Raw genomic sequence first — 23621 nt, 5'->3', positions numbered from 1 at the left:
CCCGGGTGCGGCTTCTGAGCACCCCCTGCTTCTCCCACCCAAACCGCCCTGCTTCCGGCTCGGGGTGGGGGGCCTGCTGTCGGGGAGGCGCTAAGAGGGACGCTCCCCTTCCCCAGCTACTCACCAGCGATTCTGGGAGATGCCGGCCAAGCCCCTCCCCACGCTGCATCCCAGCTCCCGGCTCTCTAGTGAGGCGTCTGTCCTTTAGTTTTATTTTCCTGTGAACCCACCAGGGAAAGTTTGGGACCACACAAGGCAAAGTTGGGGCGCAGCTGGGGGTGCCCTTGGCGGGCGGAGGCTGCTCGCGTGCAGCGGAGCGGTGGGTTTGCAGGTCGAGTCAGGCTCCGGCTGGAGCCGATAGCGCACCCTGGGAGTTGAGTCCGTCCGTGCTGTTTGCCCCGGCCCAGCATTGTGACAATCCCCGGAGCGCAGTGAGTCGCTTAATCGTTCACGCTAAGCATAGACATCTGCCAGCCAGCCGGGAATCTGTGCGGGGTTAGGTTTATCTCAGGAGGAACAGCATCTCAGCCTAGGTTAGTTTGGGCTCCCTCTGCAAACCTGAGTTCCAGCTAATCTCAATGTGTAACTGGCGCATGTTTAATTAGCTTGCTTTACACCTGAGATGATCTCAGCGAATGCCTCTAAAATGAAATCGTTGATACAAGAAACCCACCCCCAATCAAAACCGTTTTTTAAAGAAATTAAAAAGAGGAATCTTTAGAATGTCAACTGTCTATCTAGGTATTTCACCCTTCTCTGTGGAGGCTGAGAATGAAAACTGCTTGGCTGTCTAAACTACTAGAGGGTCAGTGTCGGGGCTATTTTGGGCAGATTTTTGTGGACAGAGGTATTACTGCAACGTGCATATTATTTATGAAATACATATTTGATCTCTTGAAATAGCCTACTTGTTAGGAATTGTTTGATTTACCAAGTTGTGTATTTTAAATATGACTAAAGGTTGTTTTTTGTTTTTTTTAAAGCTTTAGCTGAAAATAATATCTGGATATTTAGGGAAGACAGTTTGTTCACATCATCAGAACATTCTTTTAAACTTAAATTTTTAAAGGGCTTCTTATCTGTATTTGATATACAGGAGAGGGTTTTCATGAAAAATAAGAGCCTGAGAGTATTAAGTGTCCAGAAAAAGAGTGCTGATCCTCCAGCACTCAGCCCTTTCCAAGTGACAGATTAAATCCGAAAAGTGTGCCTGCAACTGGAATTATATAATTGGAACAAAAGAAAAGGCAATGGTTCGGTTGTCAAATATGTAGATAAATCTAAAGGAAGTGATACCTTTTTGAGCACTGGGATGTTATTTGTTACATGATTTAAGGTGGGATAAACAGAGATTTTCATCTACATCTATAACATTTTTTATTTAACACACACAAATATGTAGTCTATGTATTTACCCAAATGTTTGCCTTTGTACACACATTTTAATAAGTGCCTAATATGTCACATCCTACTTTTAATGCTTCATATCTTTTAAATCATCCTCAAAGCATTCCTTGGTGGTAGGTGCTGTCATTGTCCTAATTTTTGAAATGGGAAAACTGAAGTTCAGAAGAATTAAGGAATTTAACCCAAGGTCCCATGGCTGGCTATAGGATAGGATTTTTTTCATATCTGCTAAATTATTTTGTTAAAAAAAAATGCATGATTTTATGATTCACGTATCCTTGTTTTTATTTTTATTTAAGCATAAATGTTGAAAATATTTCCCGTGAAGCCTAAGAATCCCTGATTGTGGAAGCGCCTCACAAGCACTGTTACCTGTAAAGCAAAGCAAAGTATGAAAGAACCATCTGGTTGAGTCTACAAATTTAGAACCATCACATCCACCAGAAGACCCAGGATGGATCTGCACCAAAGCGCCACCATCTCTTTCCTTGAGAAATGGTATTCAGATAAGTCACCGTCTGGCTGCAGGAGACATTATAATGTCAGGAAAAAACTCAAGTTGATTCGAATCCTAGGCCTTTTCATAGGCCTGGTAGCCATTAGCACTGTCCCATTTTCAATCAGTGCCTTTTCTGAGACAGAGACACAGAGCACAGGAGAGACCAGGGGTGCAAGTGGCCCCGGGGCAGCACACGGTTACCACGAAAGAACTCTCTTAGATTTAAATGACAAGATTCGAGATTATACTCCACAGCCAGCTCTTTCTCAGGAAGGCATATCTGAGAATAGTACAGATCATGCCCAAGGAGACTACCCCAGAGACATCTTTTCCCTCGAGCAACGAAGAAAAGGCGCCATCATTCTCCATGTCATTGGGATGATCTACATGTTCATAGCCTTAGCCATTGTCTGTGATGAGTTCTTTGTTCCTTCGTTGACTGTCATCACCGAAAAACTGGGCATCTCTGATGATGTGGCTGGAGCCACCTTCATGGCTGCCGGGGGCTCAGCGCCAGAACTTTTCACGTCTCTCATAGGGGTGTTTATTGCTCACAGCAATGTTGGCATTGGCACGATCGTGGGCTCAGCGGTGTTCAATATCCTCTTTGTCATTGGCATGTGCGCCCTGTTTTCCAGAGAAATCTTAAACCTGACATGGTGGCCGCTCTTTCGGGATGTGTCCTTCTACATCATTGACTTAATCATGCTGATCATATTTTTCCTGGATAACTTTATCATGTGGTGGGAGAGCTTACTTCTCTTGACAGCTTACTTTGGCTATGTGGTTTTCATGAAATTCAACGTCCAAGTAGAAAGATGGGTGAAGCAAATGATAAATCGCAACAAAGTCGTCAAGGTGACAGCGCCAGAGGCCCAACCAAAGGTTGGTGGCAGTGGTTGTTTATTTAATGTTCTTCTTGGCCATAGCTCTGAATTCTTAGTTTTTGAGATCTGCCACTTTTTTAACCGGATGGCGTTGGGGGCTGTAATGGATAGCAGGGTACTTTCTTCAGTTCTTTGATAGCCAGACTATCACAGTGGGAAAAATTGGGGGGTACTCTGGAGAATGTCTACTAAATTCTCAAGCTGTTTGCCTCAGAGTAAAACATTTGTAAATATAGGTTACATAAGCTTCCCAGAGAAGACTCAGCAGTTATTTGTGTCTTATTTTGTGCAAGGAGGCATAGCAATTTTGTGAGCAGTTTTATTTTCATGGGAAAGTATGTGTGTGTCCTTTGCACATTGCAGGGCTTTTTCTATTTAAATGAACATATGACAGTTATCATGAACCATCTCTTTAAAGGTGCTCAGCAAAGAAAGTGTGTCTGTGTCACCAAATATGGACCTGTAAGTCAGCAGCCTAGAGCCTCACACGATTGGTCGTTCAAGTGGGTCATGGCCATGCTTCTTGATCCACACAGTGATGCTTCAGACCACTCGACCAGGCACAGATCAGGATCCATGAGAGTCAGTGGCAAGCCATGCTGCCTGCCTCTGTAGTTCGATGCCCATTTTGCACACCATGTTAAACATGACCCAAAATATTTTCTAGAGTAGGACTTGCAGGGGTTTTAAAGACAACAGTGGTCATCCTATCACATAGGTAGCAAGTAAATTGGTAAAGAACTTAGAAGAAATTGATCTGAAAAAATATAGGTTAATTTTTAAAAATAATCAGTAATGTTTACTAATGGGAAAATTAGTAAAATTTTATGTTAAGTAAGTGATGCAGTTTTGATTTATATCCTAACATTGGAATGTCATCTCAGATTGTGATTTTAAATAGAAAACCAAAATACGTATGCAGACTTTTCATTCTGGAATCTGGGGACATTCTCATGTATGCAGAAAACAAACGTTAAGTGGAGGGTGAGATGTTTTTCCAGAGTGAAGAAAAAAATGATATTAATTTAGCGTAATTCCTCTATTTTCAAGTTTCATGACCATCTATCATTTTTGTGGCAGCCATGAAACAGAAGCAAAGTGCAGACAAAAAACTACTAGTGATATTTCTATTTATTCCATGCAAAAGAGAAATATTCTGGAATGTATTTTTTCTAACCTATCCCTCAGTGTATGGTTGGTTGGTAGAAACTGTAGTAAGAAAAAAAAAAAACCATGGCAAATAATATTCAGATGTGATACTAGTCTGTATCCTTAAGGGCATAAGATAGGGTCATCACTGGAGCCCCCTCCCTGGTCTAATTTTGTAGCCCAAAACATGATCCCTCAAGCTATCTTCTCAAAACTGACTGCAAGTTTAAGTGGTTTGCATCAGTAGTCTATGTGTTTATTCCAATTAGAATGCTGAACAGTTGCCAAGGGAAAGGCAGATTTTTTAGAGGCAAGGAAATGATTTGGTGCCTTATAAATATCCGGGGCACATCAAGGATAAAAAGTCTTTTTGAGAACTCAGTACTTTTCGTTTTGTTACGGCACAGTGGAACTTAATTAACTTAAACACAGAACTCGGCTAAAGGTTATATTGGCAACAAGCATGAAAAAGGAATTTGCAGAGTGGTCCAATGATATATTGAAGATTGCAGGGGTATTTTGTATTCTGCTAAGAAGGGAGAAACTGGTTTTGTGCATTTAGTAATAACTTTTAAAATATGGTCTACAGACAGTTTTTAATAAATTGTGTCACTCATTAAATCAGCTCTTGCAGGATTTTTACCCTACTATATTAGGTGACTGTCGTGTCATTTTTATGGTAATTTAAAAGTCAATAACTTAGGCTGACATTCCTTAAAGTTGTTATTTATATCCATAATTTTTGCTATGCTTAATATTGTGCATCTAAAAAATTTTGGAATTCTGGACTTACCTAATTAAAAAAGAAAGCAGATTATATTCATGACTATATCTCCTGTTTCTGATTTACCCCAAAAGTATGTTCATCGTATTGTTTTCCTTTGAGCACCAAATAGTTTTAGTTGTTTCATTTAATGATTATCATTTATTTTGGCATTCAGAAACTAGATTGAACCATAGATTATCATGGGGCCAGAATTTTTTAACATTGCTATGTCTTATTTGGTATACTAGAACACAGATATTTTTAGGTGGACCAATACATAATGATGTGTGATTTCCTTTACGAAATTTCACCTTGCCAATTTTACTTTTGAATTTTATTGGAAAAAAGTTTTTCAGCAGCTGGTTTGTATCAGATGTCTGATTTCAGAATCTTGTGGAAATTTTGCTCTCTGAGCACTGAACAGAAGGTGTCTCAAGGAGAGATGGGTCCTTGAGCTTGGCGCTGTTGTTCTCTGATCTAAAAAGTTGATTTCTGGCTATATACCCCACCCCCCTTTCCTACCTAAGTCAGTGCTTCTAACATCATCAGAACACTCAGAGCCAAGCCAAAGACATTCCTTGATTGAGTCTTCATAGAGAGAAATATGCTGTACAAGAATTTAGGAAGCAAAATACTAAGCCTGTTTTAGGCAAGGCTACCTCATTGTTTTATATGTGCAGTTATAGAGCAGGGGAGTATGGGAAAGTGAAGGATTATATTTAGAGATTTTGATACAGGTCATCATGGTTCTTCCTGGAAACTCATCAACTCTGCTGAGCTGTAGGCAGTGAAATATCTTTGAAACTATTTGCTTCATGAACAAGTTGAAAATCTTCATTTGGTTTCATTACTGATGATGGGGCAAACTATGGAGCATGGAAAAATAGAAAATGTGAATGTTTTTCTCATAGTTAAATAATAGTTTCCCATTTTATTTAACTATTCCACCTGGCGTGTGGCTTTTTAATTTGACTTTTTTATTACATCTTTTAGTGATAATATCATCCTTTAAAAACATATCATTTAGTGTCATGACATGGTAAAGAGACCCTGGACTTTGACTCAGGGAAAAAAGGTTTTAACTCAGGTGTGTAATAAGCCTTGTAACCTCAAAGAAGTCACATAAACTCACTGAGCCTCAGTTTCCTAATTAGGAAAATGAAAATAATAATACCTGCTTCATAAAGTTGGAAAAATTGTTAAATGACAAAATGAATATTTAGCCGCTAACATAGTCCTTGGCAAATGTGGGTTGTTCAGTAAGTGTTAGTTCCCTTTCTTTCATCTTTTGTTCTTAAGTGGAAAGTGAATCGGAATAAAGTACTTCAAATTTGAGTATTTCAAAATATTTCTTGAATATTATAGTTCATGTCAGTGAATCATTGAGTTAAGCAGGCCATTGTCTCTCTTAGGGGCATGTGATATTTGCCATATTATAATATTTATAAGCTTAATTTCATATATAGTGAATATATGCAGAGAAGATATTATAAACTCCTGAAGGAAACCTTCAAATACCTTTGCAGTCCTGAAAGTTTATTTTGTAGAATTTTACTTGCAGTAAGTAGGCCATTGACTGTGGTTTTGATATATCTATGCTAAGCAGAGATTTTTTGTTTTCAGTGTATTTTTATTTATGAATGACTGGGACCTTCTTCTAAAAACCTCTCCATGGCTGCTTAGGAATTAATTTGAATCCTGCAGGATGTGAAGCAGTGGACTTTGAGGGCATCTGGTGTGTTTTGCTGTGTGCCTGGCTTGGCTGCTGAGGTCCGTTGATCTGCTATGGTGCTAGGCTGTCACTGGCCTAGAAAGCAGCTGTCCATGGTATTTAACTTCTTCTTAGACTTGGCACTGTAATCTGACAGCAAGTCAGCCCAGTTCAAATGAAGGGAATGGTCTAAATAAAGATGCTTAAAGCTGGATAGTTGAAGGCAGGCTTCTTAGTAATGTAGGTGTGCCTTGCTTTATTCATTTTGTATGTTCCTGAAAAGTTGCTTGCCAGCAGAGTGTTTGCAGTGCAAATTGTTGTAATGGTCATGGGAAAATCGAAATTGAGACAGTGTTATAAATATTCTTCATAAAGTAAAATGTTTCTGATAAGATACTAAACCATAAATAATTATATAAATGCAAATGTATAGTCCCAAGCTTTCCTAAGGCAAAGAACATATTATAAATTCAACCTTTGTCCACCCTCCATACCCAGCAAATAAATTAATAAAATTAATGTACAGATTTCAAAGAAGGCAAGGTAAGCTCGTCCTTGTAATAAGCAAGTATTACTTGATAGACTTGGAAACTCTCTGTCCTCAAAAGAAAGAAAACCTAGGCACTAAACTTCTTAACCGTCTAGAAACCTGTGATTGCAGTGTTCTTTTGAGTTCCTGGCCTGGACCCAATTCAAATGTGTGGGGGTGGGGCTGCTTCCCACATAATACCAAGGAATTCTCAGACACCAGCAGGGTGGCCAAGAATTTAACTCAATTCTGACACTGTCTGCCCAGAGATAGCATCAGTTTTCCTCAGGTTAAGGGTTCATTCCTATAAGACTGCCCTCTCCACCCCCACTTCAGAAGCAAGTCACCAGTCCAGTTTGTTACCTGTGCTTCTGACTGACTATAAGTCAGAGGTTCCAGTGACCCCCTCCTCAGGGTCAATGAATTTGCTAGAGGATCTCACAAAACTAAGAGAAACATTTCATTATTAGATCACTGGTTTATTGTAAAAGGGTACGACTCAGGGACAGCCAGCTGAGGCATGGGGAAGGTAGGGAACCTTCTCCAGGCGCCACTCTCCCAGCATCTCCAGGTGTTCACCAACTCCCAAAGCTCTCTGAACTCTGGCATTGGATCAGGAAGATCCCCTGGAGGAGGTCATGGCAACTCACTTCAGTATTTTTGCCTAGAGAACCCCATGGACAGAGGTGGGCTACAGTCCATAGGGTTGCAAAGAGTCGAACACTACTGGAGCGATATAGCACATACGCACCCATGGAGACTGCATTATATGGGCATAGTTGATCAAATCATCAATTGGCAATTGATTTGCCCTCCAGCCCTTCTTGGGCTTCCCTGCTGGCTCAGCGGTAAAGTATCTGCCTGCAATGCAGGAGACCCAGGTCCAGTCCCTGGGTCAGGAAGATCCCTTGGAGAAGGGAATGGCAACCCACTCCAGTATTCTTGTCTAGTGAATTCCATGGACAGAGGAGCCTGGTGGGCTACAGTCCATGGGGCCGCAAAGAGTCAGACACAACTAAGTGACTAACACCTCACACCAGTAGGTGGGAAGTGCAGTCTATCTCTACAACTCATCTGTCCTTGCTGGAAGGGAGTGGGACTGAAAATTCCAACTTTTAATCATCCAGTTGGCTCCATTAGTCACCAGCCCCAATCCTTAGGTGCTTTCTAAAAGTTGCCTTATTAACATAATGAAAGACACCTGTGTCACTCTCCACACTTAGGAAATTCCAGGGGTTTTGGGAACCATGAACTGGGAACTATGAACAAAGCCCAAATATGTATGAGAAATGTATTTTGGTCATCTTAATGACCAAATATATATTTCTTATAAATCACAGTATCCAAGTCTGTTTGTTGATCTAGGAATACAGCATGGTGCTATTTTCCTTGTTTTGTTTCCCTCTACTTATGTTAAAGCAAACCCTTCAGTTACTGCATATGATTCAGAGAGTGAAGGAGGCACTTTGAGAGACTCAGAAAGCCCAGTGGATTTTTATTCACAAAGGTCAGGTTGCACATATCTGTTCCCCTTGCTACCCTGGTTTCTCCAGCAAAAAATTCACTTTGTGAATCCTGACAACGTTGAGAGCTAGGAGTTACCACCGCTTCCCTTCCTACTTTCTTCCTTTCTCCTTTTCCCCATCTCATTCATTTTTTCTTTTCTTTTTTTTTTTGGTAGAACCAGATAATTTGTATTTTAACTTTAACAAGGAATTAGATTAAGTCACTCTGTGAGGCGACAAGAACATCTTTTTAGAAAAGTCTCTAGTAACAGCATATAGCAGCATTTTGTTTAATTCAGTTTGGCAATCATTATCTTTCAGCTGGAATATTTAGTTTACTTACGTTGATTGTGATTACTATTACATTTCAATTCTTTCCTATCATGCTATTCTGTACTTTCTATTTGTTTTGATCTGTTTCTTTTCATCATTTTTTCTCCTTTTTGTGGGGGTGGATTTTTTTTCTAAGTCTGTTTTTCCCATTAGTAGTTTGGAATTTATACATCCTATTTCTTTTCTTTTAGTGTTTACCCTTAATTTTTTAATGAATATATTTAACTCAACAGAGTATAAAGCTAGTATCTTTACACTCCTGCTAAACATCCTGAGGGCCTTAGTTAGTGTTAGTTGCTCAGTCGTGTCTGACTCTTTGCGACCCCATGGACTGCAGCCCACCAGGCTCCTCTGTCCATGAGATTTTCCAGACAAGGATACTGGAGTGGGTTGCCATTTCCTTCTCCAGGGGATCTTCCCAACCCAGGGATCAAACCCAGGTCTCCTGCACTGCAGGCAGATCCTTTACCGACTGAGCTACAAGGGAGGCCCTCAGTCAACTCTCCCCCATTGTAAATAATTTGAAGTCTACAATCAAAGTTGTACCTTGGTGTTTCATAACAGTTTTATTGAAGTATAACCTTCACATTTTTAATCCTTCAAATTAGACATTATGCCATCAATGTTTTTAGATATATCTACATTTTTACTAGTTTTTATTGTCCCTTCTTTTTTCATTGTACTTTTCTCTATGGTTTTTTCCTGTACTGACTTACTGTCTTTTTAAGGTCCTTTGGCAAGAATCTGTTAATAGTATCTGCTAAATTTTTATTTGCTCACAGATCTGTTTTACACTTTTGTTCTTGAAGGATAGCTTTGGTGGGTAGAAAGTTATTTTCCCATTACACTTTGAAATAGCAATAATAATTTCACTGCCTCTGACTTCCATTTTTGCCATTGAAAAGACTGCTGCTGGTGTGAATGTCTCTCCTTTGTAAGAAGTTTGTTCTTTTTGACTACTTTATAAGGTTCTTCTCTTTGTTTTTGGTGTTCAGCATATTCTTGATGCTCTGGCAGGTGTGATTTTCTCACTTATTTATCTCCATTGTGATTCATTGGACTTCCTGAATTTGAGGATTTAGTGCCTCCCACCAATTTGGCCTCTATCTCATTTAGAATTCTGCTTGGATATACATTGTATCATCTCAGCCTTCCTCCATGTCTTTAAACCATTCATCTTTTTGTGTGTTCTTCTTTCTTATCAGTTTTTTACATCTGCATTCTACTTTCTGATTTTCTCTTCAATTTTATCTAACCTGCATCTGTTTCATTTCTAATTGTTATTATTACATTTTTCCTTTCTAGAAGGTTTTTGTGGCTCAGTTTCACCACCATCATGTTGATTTTCATTGTTTCTTCTTTCTTTATTATTTAATGCCCTCTTTGAATTGGTGATGGACAGGGAGACCTGGCGTGCTGCGATTCATGGGGTCGCAAAGAGTCGGACAGGACTGAGCGACTGAACTGAACTGAACTTTAGTTTTCTAAATATACTTATATTTTAATTCATAATTGGTATTTCTAGTGTTAGTATGCTTGCAGGTCTAGTTGTGTTGTTTTATGTTTCATGTGGGGTTGTTTCTTTTTATATTTAATGATTTCTTTTAAAACTTTGAACTTGTATTCTTTGGACTTGACCTGTGGAGCGACACTGAAATCTGGGTTCTAAGTGTATCCCCAGAGAGAGGACTCGTTTGCTTCTCTGTCAAGTGCCTGGGAACTCAACCAACCCGGAATCATTCTAACCTGAATGTTTAACTTTTTTTACCTAGGTAGTATGAATTCAGACTCCAAATCCAGGAATGAGCCCATGGTTGGAAATTCTTAAAGAAGACTATTTTTTTCTTTCTTCAGTAGCACTCAAAACCAAATCCAAAATAGGCATATTCTACTATGTCCCTTTGGTAGGCAGATTTTTTTCCCCCTCATTCACCCACTAAGAGTGTCAACCCTTCAGGGTTTCTAGTTCATTGGGAGTGGAGGTCTCCCATTGGGAGTGGATGGAGGAGGTCCCCTACTCCCTATCAGGCCTCGTGTTCATAGCTTCTACAATCCATGTCTCTGGCCACTGGGGAACAGCAAATACTGCTTCCTCACCTAATATAGATGGGGAATTTAAAAATACATAAAATATAATATCTAACCTATGTTATGTATTAATATATAATTCATTAGATACATATAATATATATACACCTAGTATAATTTGAGGTGTATATACTGAAAATGATTTCTCTGAATGTTTCATCCATCATATTACCAGAATTATGTTTTAGGCTTTGGATTTGTCAAATGATAGTGCATATAGCAAGGGATGCTAATATGTAATTTAATCGTATACTTTCAGAATGTTTAATGTAATCTGACAGTGTATATAGTAAAACTCCATATCTACAAAAGATCCTACCAATGGCAAATTTTGAGTCAAATCTAAAAGGCAATTCTAACAGAAATTGTAGATTTGTAGAAGTCTAAGTTGTAGATTTGTTTTTTAAATAATATTTTTGTCAGATACTTAATGTATTCATCATATAGGATTATAAAAACACATCAATATACAAAAAAGAAAATTTTAAATAGCCTCTAATCTCTCCATTTTACCATCCAGAAATAACTATGCACATTTTTGCATTTATTCATCCAGATTTTTCTCACACACACACACATACTCTCACACATGCACATACACACATATATACCTAAATAAGTTGAAATGATATTGGATATGTACAACTTTAAACTTACATTGACTATATACCATTTTAGTATTTTTTAACTTGGCTTATTGTGAGCATTTCCTCATATCATTAAATATTTTTCAGAAACATTGTTCACTGGTTAGCATTATCATAAAATAGTTATTTTTATATTATATTTCACTACTATAAAAGATACTACAGCCAACAGCCTTATACATGTATTTTTTATTTTGGAGAAGCAGAAATTCTGAGACAAAGTTTCTGAGCTTTTTAAAGTTTCTGCTTGGTTGCTACATCTTTGGTAGTGTTAACTATTACCATTCTTAATGTTCACCAGTTTCATAGGTAAAACAACATTTCATTGTTTTATGCATTTCTTTGATTAATCGGGAGGTTGAAAATATGTTTTTTGATAATTAAAATTTTCACTTTATTGCCCAATTTCCTATGTGTCTTTTGCATCACTTTTAAAGTTTGCTGTGATGACTCAAAGATCTCTTACAAACATATGCTGAGAATCACTAACTTTAGCGGCATTTCCCCACATTTCCACACCTAAATCAAGGCAGGAAGTTGCTGCAGTTTTTGTTTTAAAGGATGAATTATTCTGAAGAGGGAGGCCTTGTGACCCAGGAGTTAAGAAATGATGTTCCCAGGGACTGGGGTGTAGCCCTGGCCATGTGACCTCAGTGGATCCTGTACCTCCTCGGACCCTATCTCCAAATCTGGAAAATGAGAGATTTGACCCATATCACCTAAAAGATTACTTTAGCCTGTCATTTCTGTCCTCAGAGGCTCTCATCATTACAATGCGAAATACTCTAACCTTGCCAAAGTGACAATCTAACACGTTTACCTAAAACAGATTCTCACCATGCCCATAGCACCAAAGTCTTTTCCTAACCCGGCTTCCTTGTAGTATTTTCACTCAAATCATTTAATTGACTTGGCTAAACAGTCATTTTTGCTTAAGCATTACTGTGGGAGGCTGTTCTCCCAGGCAGACAGGAGAACAACTTGCATGGGAGAAAACTGTTTAAAGTTCCCTGCAGGACTCTACACCTCCTCACCTTTGCGGCTCCTGGCAGTGGAAACCCTTGGTGGCAGTTGCATGTGTGTCCCTGGGTCACTGGTCTCTCCTGATCTCCCCACAGTCGAAAGAGAGAGATCTGAAAACTGGACATGCGCTGAAAGATACTATGTCCTTACCACATCAATATTCTGAAACAGATACCATCTCCATCTGCACAGCAGGAACCTGAGGACCAGAAAACATAAATGACTGCCTAAGGTCCAAATTTAGAGGTGTTAAACTGCATTTAACACGACTGAGCACGCACACCTGTCTGACTCGTAAATGCATGCTGGTTCTCTTAGAGCTTCCCTCTGGGCAGTTGGGAATGAAGACAAAACAAATCTCCAAATTAGATGCACATTTCATATTGTGTGTGTGTGTGTGCGCGCGCACTAAGTCACTTCAGTCATGTCCGACTCTTTGTGACCCCATGGACTGTAGCCTGCCAGGCTCCTCTGTCCATGGAATTCTCCAGGCAAGAATACTGAAGTGGGTTGCCATTCCCTTCTCCAGGGGATCTTCCTGACCCATGGATTGAACCCGGGTCTTCTGCATTGCAGGCAGGTTCTTTACCATCTGAGCCACCAAGGAAGCTGCTCTGTTAGTCAGTGACTTTCAAATATTTTTTACCACAACCCCCACTAAGAAACATATTTTACATCTTGACTCAGTATATACACACACCCATGCACATACACGTACATATGTATATGTTTACATATACATATGAAAATAAAACCTAAGTGGGAGGCAGTTATATATATATATATTATATTTTCTGTTCTACTGCAAATACTAGTTTCAACCCTAAAATAGTTGCATGACTCACCAATGGGTTGTGACGTAAGTTTTTAAAAATACCATGTTAAGAAATTCCTATTTCCTCCTTTTTCTTAGTGGGGCTGCCCTGTAAGGATATCTCTCTGATCAAGGGGGCGAATAGGGACAGAAATCCAGACATCACTCTACTGGACAAGCTGCCTGCTGTGGTGTGGGACTGTGGCTTCCCAGAGGAAAGGGTACCTTTTCTTAATTCCACAAAGGTAGCCCTTTATGCTGGAGGTGTCTTTGCTCCTCACCCACTCTGGCTCTGACACTGACTGATTGCAGGGTAAGGAAGGTGCAGATCAAAGCTTGATGTGCTTGCTCCCTGAGCCTCAGCTCATCCTTGGTTCCCGATGAGCTTGTCATCAGGTGGAAAAGAAATGTGGATGAAACAGGCATGAAATCAGAGAGAAGCAGAACTTGACAAGATGGCCGAAGCTGCATTTCAATTAGGTTGGTTACCGTTTTATGAAGGATTGGATTTGTAAACCAAATGATGCAGGCACAGTTCGTGTCCTGGTAAAAGCTGATGGGTCTGGAAAAGTTCTTGGCACCAGACTATATTAATGCCATGTTTACAGCTTTAAAGGATGCACTCAGAATCTTGCATTGACAGGAAGCAAGCCTGGGGAGATGGTGTCCCCTTCATCCCCAAACACTGGCTGTCTAACCTTGGTCCAGGAGCTTTGCCCCAAGCATCTCCTATGAAAATGAAGGGGCTGCCTTAGCTCCACGGTCCCCATGAGCTCTGATACTCTGAGCATCTTCGTTAATGGGAAAGAAACAAGTATACGTCTGTACTTATGGACTGACCTACCAAAGAGGTGGTCAGGTCATGAAGCCCTGAACTTATCACCTTCAGAGTCCTTTTCCAAATAAGAAGGCCAATTAAAGGAGATTAACCCTTTGAAGGGGTAATGTGGGCTTCTTTACCCGTCCATAGGATGTTCTTAGAAAGGATCGAAAGTTGCTGGTGCTACGTAAATAACTTTCTCTTTTACTGCTTGACGGACTTTGAGCTAGGTAGGCTGGTTACAAGTAGAAATACAGGTTTCCCCTTCAGCAGCCTGATTCCTCCCACTTAAACTGTCATCTGTTGACCTAACCACTCGTAGGCTGGGTCAGTTTCATTTTTCCCTGACACCTGATAGCAATGAAAAAGATGGTGAACCACTTTTGTTATTACAGGTGTGTGGTGGGCGCTGAGCATTGGTGCATGTGTTCCAGGAATCTGAGACTTTGTTTCCTGAAAGGGAGGATGACAATTAAGGGTTAACACAATAGAATTATTATTTAAGACTGGGAGTGTGACCCTCCTTGCTGTGTGATCTTGAGCAAGTTACTGAACCTGTCTGGGCTTATGTTTGTTTATCTATAAGAAAAATAGTAGGCTTTCCCTCAGAGGGAAGCTATGAATTTTGATGCAATTGCACAGGAAAAGTGATTAACAGAATACGGTCCCACCCAGCCACGTATATTCTACTCCTGGTCTCTTTTCCTCTGAGTCCCTCCCATTTGCTGTTAGCCTGTTCTCCCTGAGTCCTGTCGTTTTGGGACCTTGCCTCAGCCCCTAGGCCCTCTTCTCTCTGCCTCACAAGCAGCCAGATGAAGGAGCAATTCTCCAACTAATCCCTAACTAATAGTCAAATCCTCAGTGTTCGGACTTGAACCTGCTTTCCCTCTGTTCTTGCAGAGGATTAAGAGAGAAGCAGTTTCCCTGTTATGAAACCGAACCTCACTCAACTACGAAATTCTCTCAAGCCTTCCTGTCACTGCCCTGTAAATGTATTTACTCTTTTCTTATAGACATCATCAGTATTTAATCTCAGCTTGTCACATCTCCATCCGATCGTGGCTGGGCCTTATGTTTGCCAGCATCTGAGTTTTCTGCCTTGGATCAAATTACCCTTCTTGACTCTGGAACTAACCAATCCCATATGCAATATTTGGTGTTTCACTTAGTACCAAGGGTAGAAAGGAAAAGGGTACTGAATACCCGTTGGAAGGTTACTAATGGTGGTGGTGAGGTGTTCATGATTAAAAAAAAAAGTCTGGGTGTAAATCAGTCATAAAACTTAGTGGCTTATGTAGGAGAAGGCAATGGCAATCCACTCCAGTACTCTTGCCTGGAAAATCCCATGGATAGAGGAGCCTGGTAGGCTGCAGTCCATGGGGTCGCAAAGAGTCAGACACAGCTTAGCGACTAAACAACAACAACAAAGTGCGTGTGGAGTGGTATCTCATTGTGATTTTGATTTGCATTTTCTTGAAGGACGATGATGTTAAACATCTTTTTATGAACTTCTTGGCTACTTGTATATCTTCTTTGGGGAAATGTCTGTCCACATCCTTTGCTTACTTAAAAATTGGGTTATTTGCCTAACTTCTGAGTCTGAGTTCTTTATATATTCTGGATGGAAGTCCCTTACCATATATGTGATCGTAAATTTCTTCTGTTCTGTGGAATAAGGAGTATGTTGCGTAGATGGGGCAGCTTCTAGACTGGGACCATTTCTGTGCTGTTGCATATTGTTCTCCCGGCATCAATTTAGTGCTTTGGAACCTTGGATCAACCCTAAAGCTGCCTGTTCCCTTAAGTTAGTCTTGGGAAAAGCTTGATCCCCTTGAAGCTAAGGACTGGAGGAGGATTTAGGGGTCATTTGAGGTTCAGGACTTGTTGATTATAGAGAACCTGGGAACATGAATCTACTTGAACACTGGACCCAGGATGTTCGTTGTCTAGTTGCTACATCACCCTTTTAAAGGTACTGCTGATCCTTCTCTGTATTGTCTACAAGTGTTTCTTGTTACCAAATCCCTTTCCCAACATATTATCCAGGAGCCTTGTCAGGAAAGCAGTCAAATCACAGTCCTTCATTCTCAGATGTGAGCTTTGCTTACATGATGTTGTTTGAACCTTGGCACTTAGCTTTATAGATCTTGGTTAGGGGCCAATCCTGCCCATCTACCCGCTCTGTCCCAAAGCCTATAACTTTTCCCACTCCAGGTCCTGGGAGCATTTGCATCCATTTTGAACAAAGCTTTATAAATATATGGAGCTGCATACAGTAAATAATAATAATACTAGTAATGATCTACTTTGTCATTGCCTAGCATGAATTGTAATTGCACAAACCTAATTAATGAGCACACTCCGAGGGTAAACAGAACTTGGCCATGCAATCCTGCTGTGCACAAAAATGCCCAGTTGATTCAAAGCTCCAGTGATTTTCAGGGGGTCCAGGAAACATCCCCCCTCTTGCTGCTAGCTTGCTTCAGCTGCACAGTGACTGCTGGCATGGTGGATGGAGTTTGGGGGCTGTGAACAAGAGGCTGATTTATTTAAATAGGTTCAGATGTGACAGGCTGCTCATTTGATGCTTACTTTGAAGGGCCATCACAAATCTGCTGTTTTCTGCTGCCTTTTATTTGAAGTACAATTAAGTAGATAGCCACAAATAGCTCTGACCTTGAAAGTCTAAGTAAAGGTGAGAAGTGAGAACAGGCTTAGGAAACATATGTTTTGGCATCTTAATGCTCTGCAAGTCACAGACACTTAAGAAAAATAAATAGAACAGGATAAGATAGTGTTGTGCTTTAGGAAGAAGAATTGAAATGCCCTGGGAAGTAGCACCACATGCTTTGCTGGTGGATAATCAAAAACTGTGCTAAAAATTAATCCAGCTCTATCTCATTTCACTGTGTGGCTCTGGGAGACCAGCCCCAAGTGAGTGGTATTGCCAGTGATGCTCAACCCATGATCACCTTGGATCTGAGTCTCTGCCAAGTGCCTCTCCTGAGCACTTCCTGCTTCCTCTCAGCAGCCCCAATACATGCTTTAGGTTATTTGTTTTTAGTAAAATTGCTCAGAGTCTCATATGACCATTTCAGTTCAGATTCTTGCAAATGTGAATCACAGAATGGACCCATAGTTGAATAGCTTGTTTTGGATATGATCAGCATGGAGCTTCTTATTAAAATTATTACGGTCCTCAGAGTTGGGTTATAGAGGTTTAAAGAGGTTTTTTTTAAGCTACCTGAAAAAAAAATAATATTAAGTATTTTGTGTTCTGTGAACACCTCTTTTCTCTCTTTAACCTTAACCTGACCCAGCAGTTAAAAAATGTTTGTCTGAGTATCTTTCTGACTCATTGGATGGTCATTGTTAAATTTTAGTTTTTATACACCTCTTTTTAAATATGTTTATGTTCCTACAACCTCATTAAATGCTCTGACATTTCATGAGTTATATGTGTTTATCTGTCCCCAATTTTCTACATCAAAAAATGAGAGCAGATGGCTTTTCTGTTGTCTCATAGGATAGTGTGATAATTAATGAGGGGATATCTGAGCTCACGTTTGAATGAAACCACAGACATGAAGAGACAGTGGCAAGTGCTGAGTGAGAATATTAAAAAATAGGATTAGAGTGATTTCAAGCACATTTTTAGTGTAGGGTTCAAATAAATTGTCTTTAGAGAAGGAATTGCTTGAATGTGAACATCCTGAAAAACTGTTCATGAAGTCAGCTTGAGAGATCAATAAAGCACTTTCTGACAATCTATATTTGTATATAATTGCAGTCCCATAAACTTCCACTTATCTGGAAGTTCAGTATCTAGATGTCCATAACAGAGCCAAGATCCAAAGTCAAAAGGACTTTTGAGCAACCAGATACCAATTTTGAGCAACTCAAATACTTTTGAGATACCAGAAGATTGATGTTCTAATCATAAATCAGCTTAATCATAAAACAGCTTCTTGAGACTCTTTATAAGAGTCTGTTTATTTTATCATATACAAAATTCAAATAAATTAAGTTGCCTGATTTTCCAGCCATAAAGAATTTAGAAGCAGCAAATGTGAATTGTTTGGGCAGGGGCTGGACAGGGTTCTGAGTTGGGTTAGACTCCTGTGTGCACAGTGACTGCCAAGTCTGTGCTATGCCAAGTCGCTTCAGTCGTGTCCAACTCTTTGCAACCCCACAGACTGTAGCCTGCCAGGTTCCTCTGTCCATCAGATTCTCCAGGCAAGAATACTGTACTGGGTTGCCATTTCTTCCTCCAGGGGATCTTCCCAACCCAGGGATTGAACCCGCGTCTGTTATGTCGACCTGCATTGACAGGAAGATTTTTTACCCCTACCACCACCAGGGAAACCAGATAGCCAAGTCTGCTACTGGCCTATTCAGTGTTTCTAAGCAGGTTAAAAAAGGTTCCCTGCTCTGAGCAGACCTATTAGAAAAGCACACACACCCCTCAAGTGTACAGCTCTATAGGTGCAGGACTTGATGAGCAGAAGACATGTTTGTGCAAAGAGAAAGGTGCCATCTCCTCTGTGTAGGCAGATACAGGGCCTCCCAGGACTCATGGCCTCTCTTCCTCCTCAGCCATGTGGCTCCAGGCAGTACACGTATAAAAGGCATATGTTGCCTCGTGGGACTTCCCAGGTGGTTCAATGGTGAAGAATCCGCCTGACAATGCAGAAGATACAAGAGGTGCAAGTTCCATCCCTGAGTCGGAAAGATCCCCTGGAGAAGGAAATGGCAACCCACTCCAGTATTCTTGCCTGGAGAATTCCATGGACAGAGGAGCTTGGTGGGGCTACAGCCCACGGGGTCACAAAGAGTCAGACATGACTGAGCAGGCACACACACACATACATACACATGCTGCTCTGTAGATCACATCAGTATGATGTTCAGTGGCAACAAGAATCAGAAGAACTACAAAACCATACAGAAATATATCCACTGGGAGTAACTGCAAATCCAAAACAGAGTGCTTTACCTTTTCATGACAGCTATGGATGTGAAAGTGTTATAATGAGGATAATACCTACAGAAACATTGAGAGAGTCTGAGTCGTGTTCAGTGAGCCTTGTGCTAGAGCCTTTAAAGCTTTCATGACAGGTTGTAGGGTAGGAGAGGGATGTCCTACATATTTATGTAACTGGTGACATGACTCAGGTTGATGATGATGGCAGCCTGGCCAGTGTGGCCACAACAGAGGCACTGAAAAGTCATCATATTCTGGATCTCTCTTGAGGGTAGAGCTAACAGCATTTGCTGATGGATTAGATGCAGGGTATGATAAAAAGAGAGAGAGAGAAATCAAAGGTGATACCAAAAGTTTTGGCCTAAGTAACTGGATGAATGGAACTGCCATTTATTGAGATGGAAAGACTTCAAAGGAGCAGGTTTCAAGTGGAAGATAGGAGTTAAATTTTGGATTTAAGTCTGTGGTTTAAATGGTTAAGTTAAACACTAAATGGTATGTTGAGTAGGCAGTTAGAGATGAGTCGGAAATTCAGATTAGAAGTGCACGTTCGGAAATCATAAGACTCTAGATAGTGTGTAAAGCCATGGGACTGAAGAAAATCACCTGGGAGTGAATGTAGATAAGGAGAAGAGGTTGAAGACTTGAGTCTTGGTGTTTGCAGCATTGAAATGGGAGAAAAAGGAGTAGGAGCCAGCAAAGGAGCCTGAGAAGTGGCAGCCAGGGAGGAAAGAAGAAAACCTGGAGAATGGGGACGCCAGGTGAAGAATGCATTTCAAAGGAAAGGAAGTGATTACATCAATTGGTGACCCAGTAGGGTGAAGACAGAGAACTGAACATCAGATTTAGCCTTGAGGAGGTCACTGGTTATTTGACAAGACCAGTTTTGGTGGAGTGAGCTGGGCGAAAACCAGGGTAAAGTGGATTCAAGGAATGAGCAAGTAGGAATTAGAGATACCTGTAAAGGGAAACAAATAAATGGGTGCAAGCCAGGAGAAAATTTTGGTTTAAAAATTGTCTTAAGTGGAAGAAAGAACAGCACATTTGTGTGGTTGTAGCAATGACATAACCGGAGAAGGCAATGGCACCCCACTCCAGTACTCTTGCCTGGAAAATCCCATGGACAGAGGAGCCTGGTACACCGCAGTCCATGGGGTCGCTAAGAGTCAGACATGACTGAGCGACTTCCCTTTCACTTTTCACTTTCATGCATTGGAGAAGGAAATGGCAACCCACTCCAGTGTTCTTGCCTTGAGAATCCCAGGGATGGGGGAGCCTGGTGGGCTGCTGTCTATGGGGTTGCACAGAGTTGGACACGACTGAAACAACTTAGCAGCAGCAGCAGCAATGACATAGCAAAGCGGGGAGATCGGAAGATGCAAAAAGGGGAAGATTGTTGTGGCCATGCCCCTAAGTGGGAAAGGAATAGGAGATTCAGGGTACAAATGGGAGGGTTGACTTAGTAAGCGGGGAAGCCAGGTAATGGCACAGCTGCAGGTAATGAGTGAGTATGTTGGAGAGATTTGTGGACGTTCATCTTTTGTTTCAGTTTTCTCAGTAAAATCGGAAGCAACAGAGTTCCAAAATTTGATTGGAAAGTGCTCTGATGAGTAATAAAAATCATCTGTCGATCATACAGACATTCAACAAAATGAAGTTGCGTGAATCAGACTAACTTACAAAAATCTGTCCTGCTTGGGAAGCCAAGAAGCAGAGTGATTAACATTAGCCCATCTTATTTTTAAAAGACCACTTTTTTTTTTTTTTTTAACTACAGGATACAGAAGGGCATTTATCTGCAGTCAGTGGCCTAAAGGGTGACTTTCTCCCTCCCTCAGGGGCCCAAGCTATGCCAGTACATGGTTTATGGTAGAAATATAGAAGTCAGTGAAACAGAAGCTTTATCAGGACAGGAATTTATTTTGTTCACACTCGAATCCTTATTACACAGAAGTGTACTTCTGTGCTCAGAATAATAGATGCTCAGTAAACAATTACTGAATGAATTATTGATGGCAAACCAAGGGCAACCAAAGCATTTTTCACTTTAAAGGATGGTTACCAATTATTTTAAGTGATCTGTTGCTACATTCTCAATTTTTCATCTTTCAAGCGAGAGTGTCCATATGGCTGCATTGCTGCCTTTTTTTTTCTTCCAAACACTTTATTCTCGAAAACTGACTGCAGAATATTGCTTATAGCTCTGTTTTTATGGGATAATTTCAGAGGCTTTTACTCCATAAATTCACTTTGCAGTTGAAAAGCTGGCAGAATCTCTGTGCAGAATGAAAATCTGCTCTCTGATCTTATCTGGTCCAATCTCATTATTAAATGGTTATGGAGATCATAGAGTTTAATGGGTAAAATGCCGGGCACCATCTGTTGGCATGTTGGACACCTATACCGAGAAACCAGATATGGTTGTGGAATTTCAAAACAAGGTCCTCTGATATTTAAGTTATGCCAACTTGCTACCATATGGCAGGCATAGTAAGAAAGACTCAGAAGCTAAGTGGAAGTTTATGCTTTATATTCCAGGTCTAGGTGCCTGTTTATGGTTGTCTTTTGTTTGATTTTCTTGATAAACTGTAGGACCTCCAAGTAAGCTCATTGTTCTTGATTTCCCTTTGCTCGACAAGATGCGAGTCTCAACATAAATCAGTACGCTGCATATTGATCGCTATCTTGACACAAAATAGCTGAGCAAGCACTTTTTACAGTCTCTCCCAGGAGCCTCCGAGGAAAGGTGCATTGCAGGATGGGGTAAGCTAATGAGGCAAGGTGAAGAGATGATTATACTGCAGTAGAACTAGAGGATGTATTCTAGTTGCAGCTTGCCTTATCAGCAGGAATTATCAGTGAACCCCAATGATTGGTAAGGTGTAAAATAACTGTCTTGAGGTATTGGACGTGGTGCTCTTTAAGAGGAATCAGCTTCCCTACTGAAAACAAACCAAACCTGGCAGGGGTCTCCCCTCCCCTTGGGCCCTCAGGCCCATAATCCAACTCCATTGAATCAAGATGTGTGCTACTCCCATAGGAAATTTCGGTCCCAAAGACCACAGAAGGAAACCATACTCTCTTGTTCCTTTTTAGCAAGGACAGTTGATTTTCCAAATAATGCTATATTCTAAATCTTAGGTTTATTTGTTTTTCATTGAAGACTGATGGGGAACAAACTAGAGAAGGTCAGAATTTCACATGAAATAGTCCCAATTGCAAGTCCAGTACAGCCTTCTGACTCTGCCGACAGGTTGCTGATGGTTGTTCTTTCCTTCCCTCTTCCAGAGGAAAGCTTGTGTCATGTTCATGGGGATGAGCAAAGGGTGACGGGGTCTGGGGTTGATAGGCCCTCCCTGGGTCTGTCTTCTTTACCAACTCACTTCAGGCAAAAGGCTAGACTTAGCTCCATGGGCAGGTCATAGGTTATTTTCTTTTATGCTCTATAAACTAATTCTTCCTGTTTTTTTTTTGGTTCAAAAACCTTTATGATCTTAGAAATAAGAACTAAGGAATGATGCAGTAAAAGCTGCGGAAACAAAACTGTTCAATCACAATATGATTAAATAGGAAGGCATTAAGGAGGGATCAAAGTGAGTTCAAACCGGGGATAGATACCACTGGACTATACAGGAAATGTCATATTAGAAGTGAGGCAAGTGTCTACTACTTGGGACCAAAATTCTACCAGATACAATGAACAAAGCTTTGGAGAGAATTTTACTGGCCTATGTACCTTTTGGACTACACAGCTTCCCTCAAGGCAAACTACAGCCACCAGGCTTTTCAGTTTAAGGAATTCTGAGTGCATATAAGGAACACCATTTGCATATTCAGTTCAGTCGCTCAATCATGTCCGACTCTTTGCAGCCCCATGAACTGCAGCACACCAGTCCTCCCTGTCCATCACCAACTCCCAGAGTTCACTCAAACTCACGTCCATTGAGTCAGTGATGCCATCCAGCCATCTCATCCTCTGTTGTCCCCTTCTCCTCTGGCCCCCATCCCTCCCAGCATCAGAGTCTTTTCCAATGAGTCAACTCTTCACATGAGGTGGCCATAGTACTGGAGTTTCAGCTTTAGCATCATTCCTTCCAAAGAACACCCAGGACTGATCTCCTTTAGAATGGACTGGTTGGATCTCCTTGCAGTCCAAGGGACTCTCAAGAGTCTTCACCAATACTATAGTTCAAAAGCATCAATTCTTTGGCACTCAGCTTTCTTCACAGTCCAACTCTCACATCCATACATGACCACTGGAAAAACCATAGCCTTAACTAGACGGACCTTTGTTGGCAAAGTAATGTCTCTGCTTTTGAATATGCTATCTAGGCTGGTCATAATTTTCCTTCCAAGGAGTAAGCGTCTTTTAATTTCATGGCTGCAATCACCATCTGCAGTGATTTTGGAGCCCAGAAAAATAAAGTCTGACACTGTTTCCCCATCTATTTCCCATGAA

At 40.7% G+C, this 23621-nt stretch overlaps 1 protein-coding gene and 1 pseudogene across 1 annotated transcript in view; one reads left to right on the top strand and one right to left on the bottom strand.

Annotated features, from left to right (window-relative positions):
• SLC24A2 (solute carrier family 24 (sodium/potassium/calcium exchanger), member 2) overlaps positions 1-23621 on the top strand; it is a 284020-nt gene that overhangs the window by 360 nt on the left and 260039 nt on the right. The window contains exon 2 of the mRNA XM_010857076.1: positions 1707-2791. Coding sequence (XP_010855378.1) covers positions 1862-2791 — 930 coding nt within the window. The 5' untranslated portion in view covers positions 1707-1861. The remainder of the gene's footprint in view (positions 1-1706; positions 2792-23621) is intronic.
• LOC105000971 overlaps positions 20111-23621 on the bottom strand; it is a 4498-nt pseudogene continuing 987 nt past the window's right edge.

This window comes from Bison bison, unplaced genomic scaffold, assembly GCF_000754665.1.
Source record: "Bison bison bison isolate TAMUID 2011002044 unplaced genomic scaffold, Bison_UMD1.0 scf7180017864376, whole genome shotgun sequence".
Lineage (NCBI taxonomy): Eukaryota > Metazoa > Chordata > Mammalia > Artiodactyla > Bovidae > Bison > Bison bison.
The sequence above is the reverse complement of the archived record's forward strand: the minus strand, read 5'-3'. Positions and strand labels throughout refer to the sequence as shown.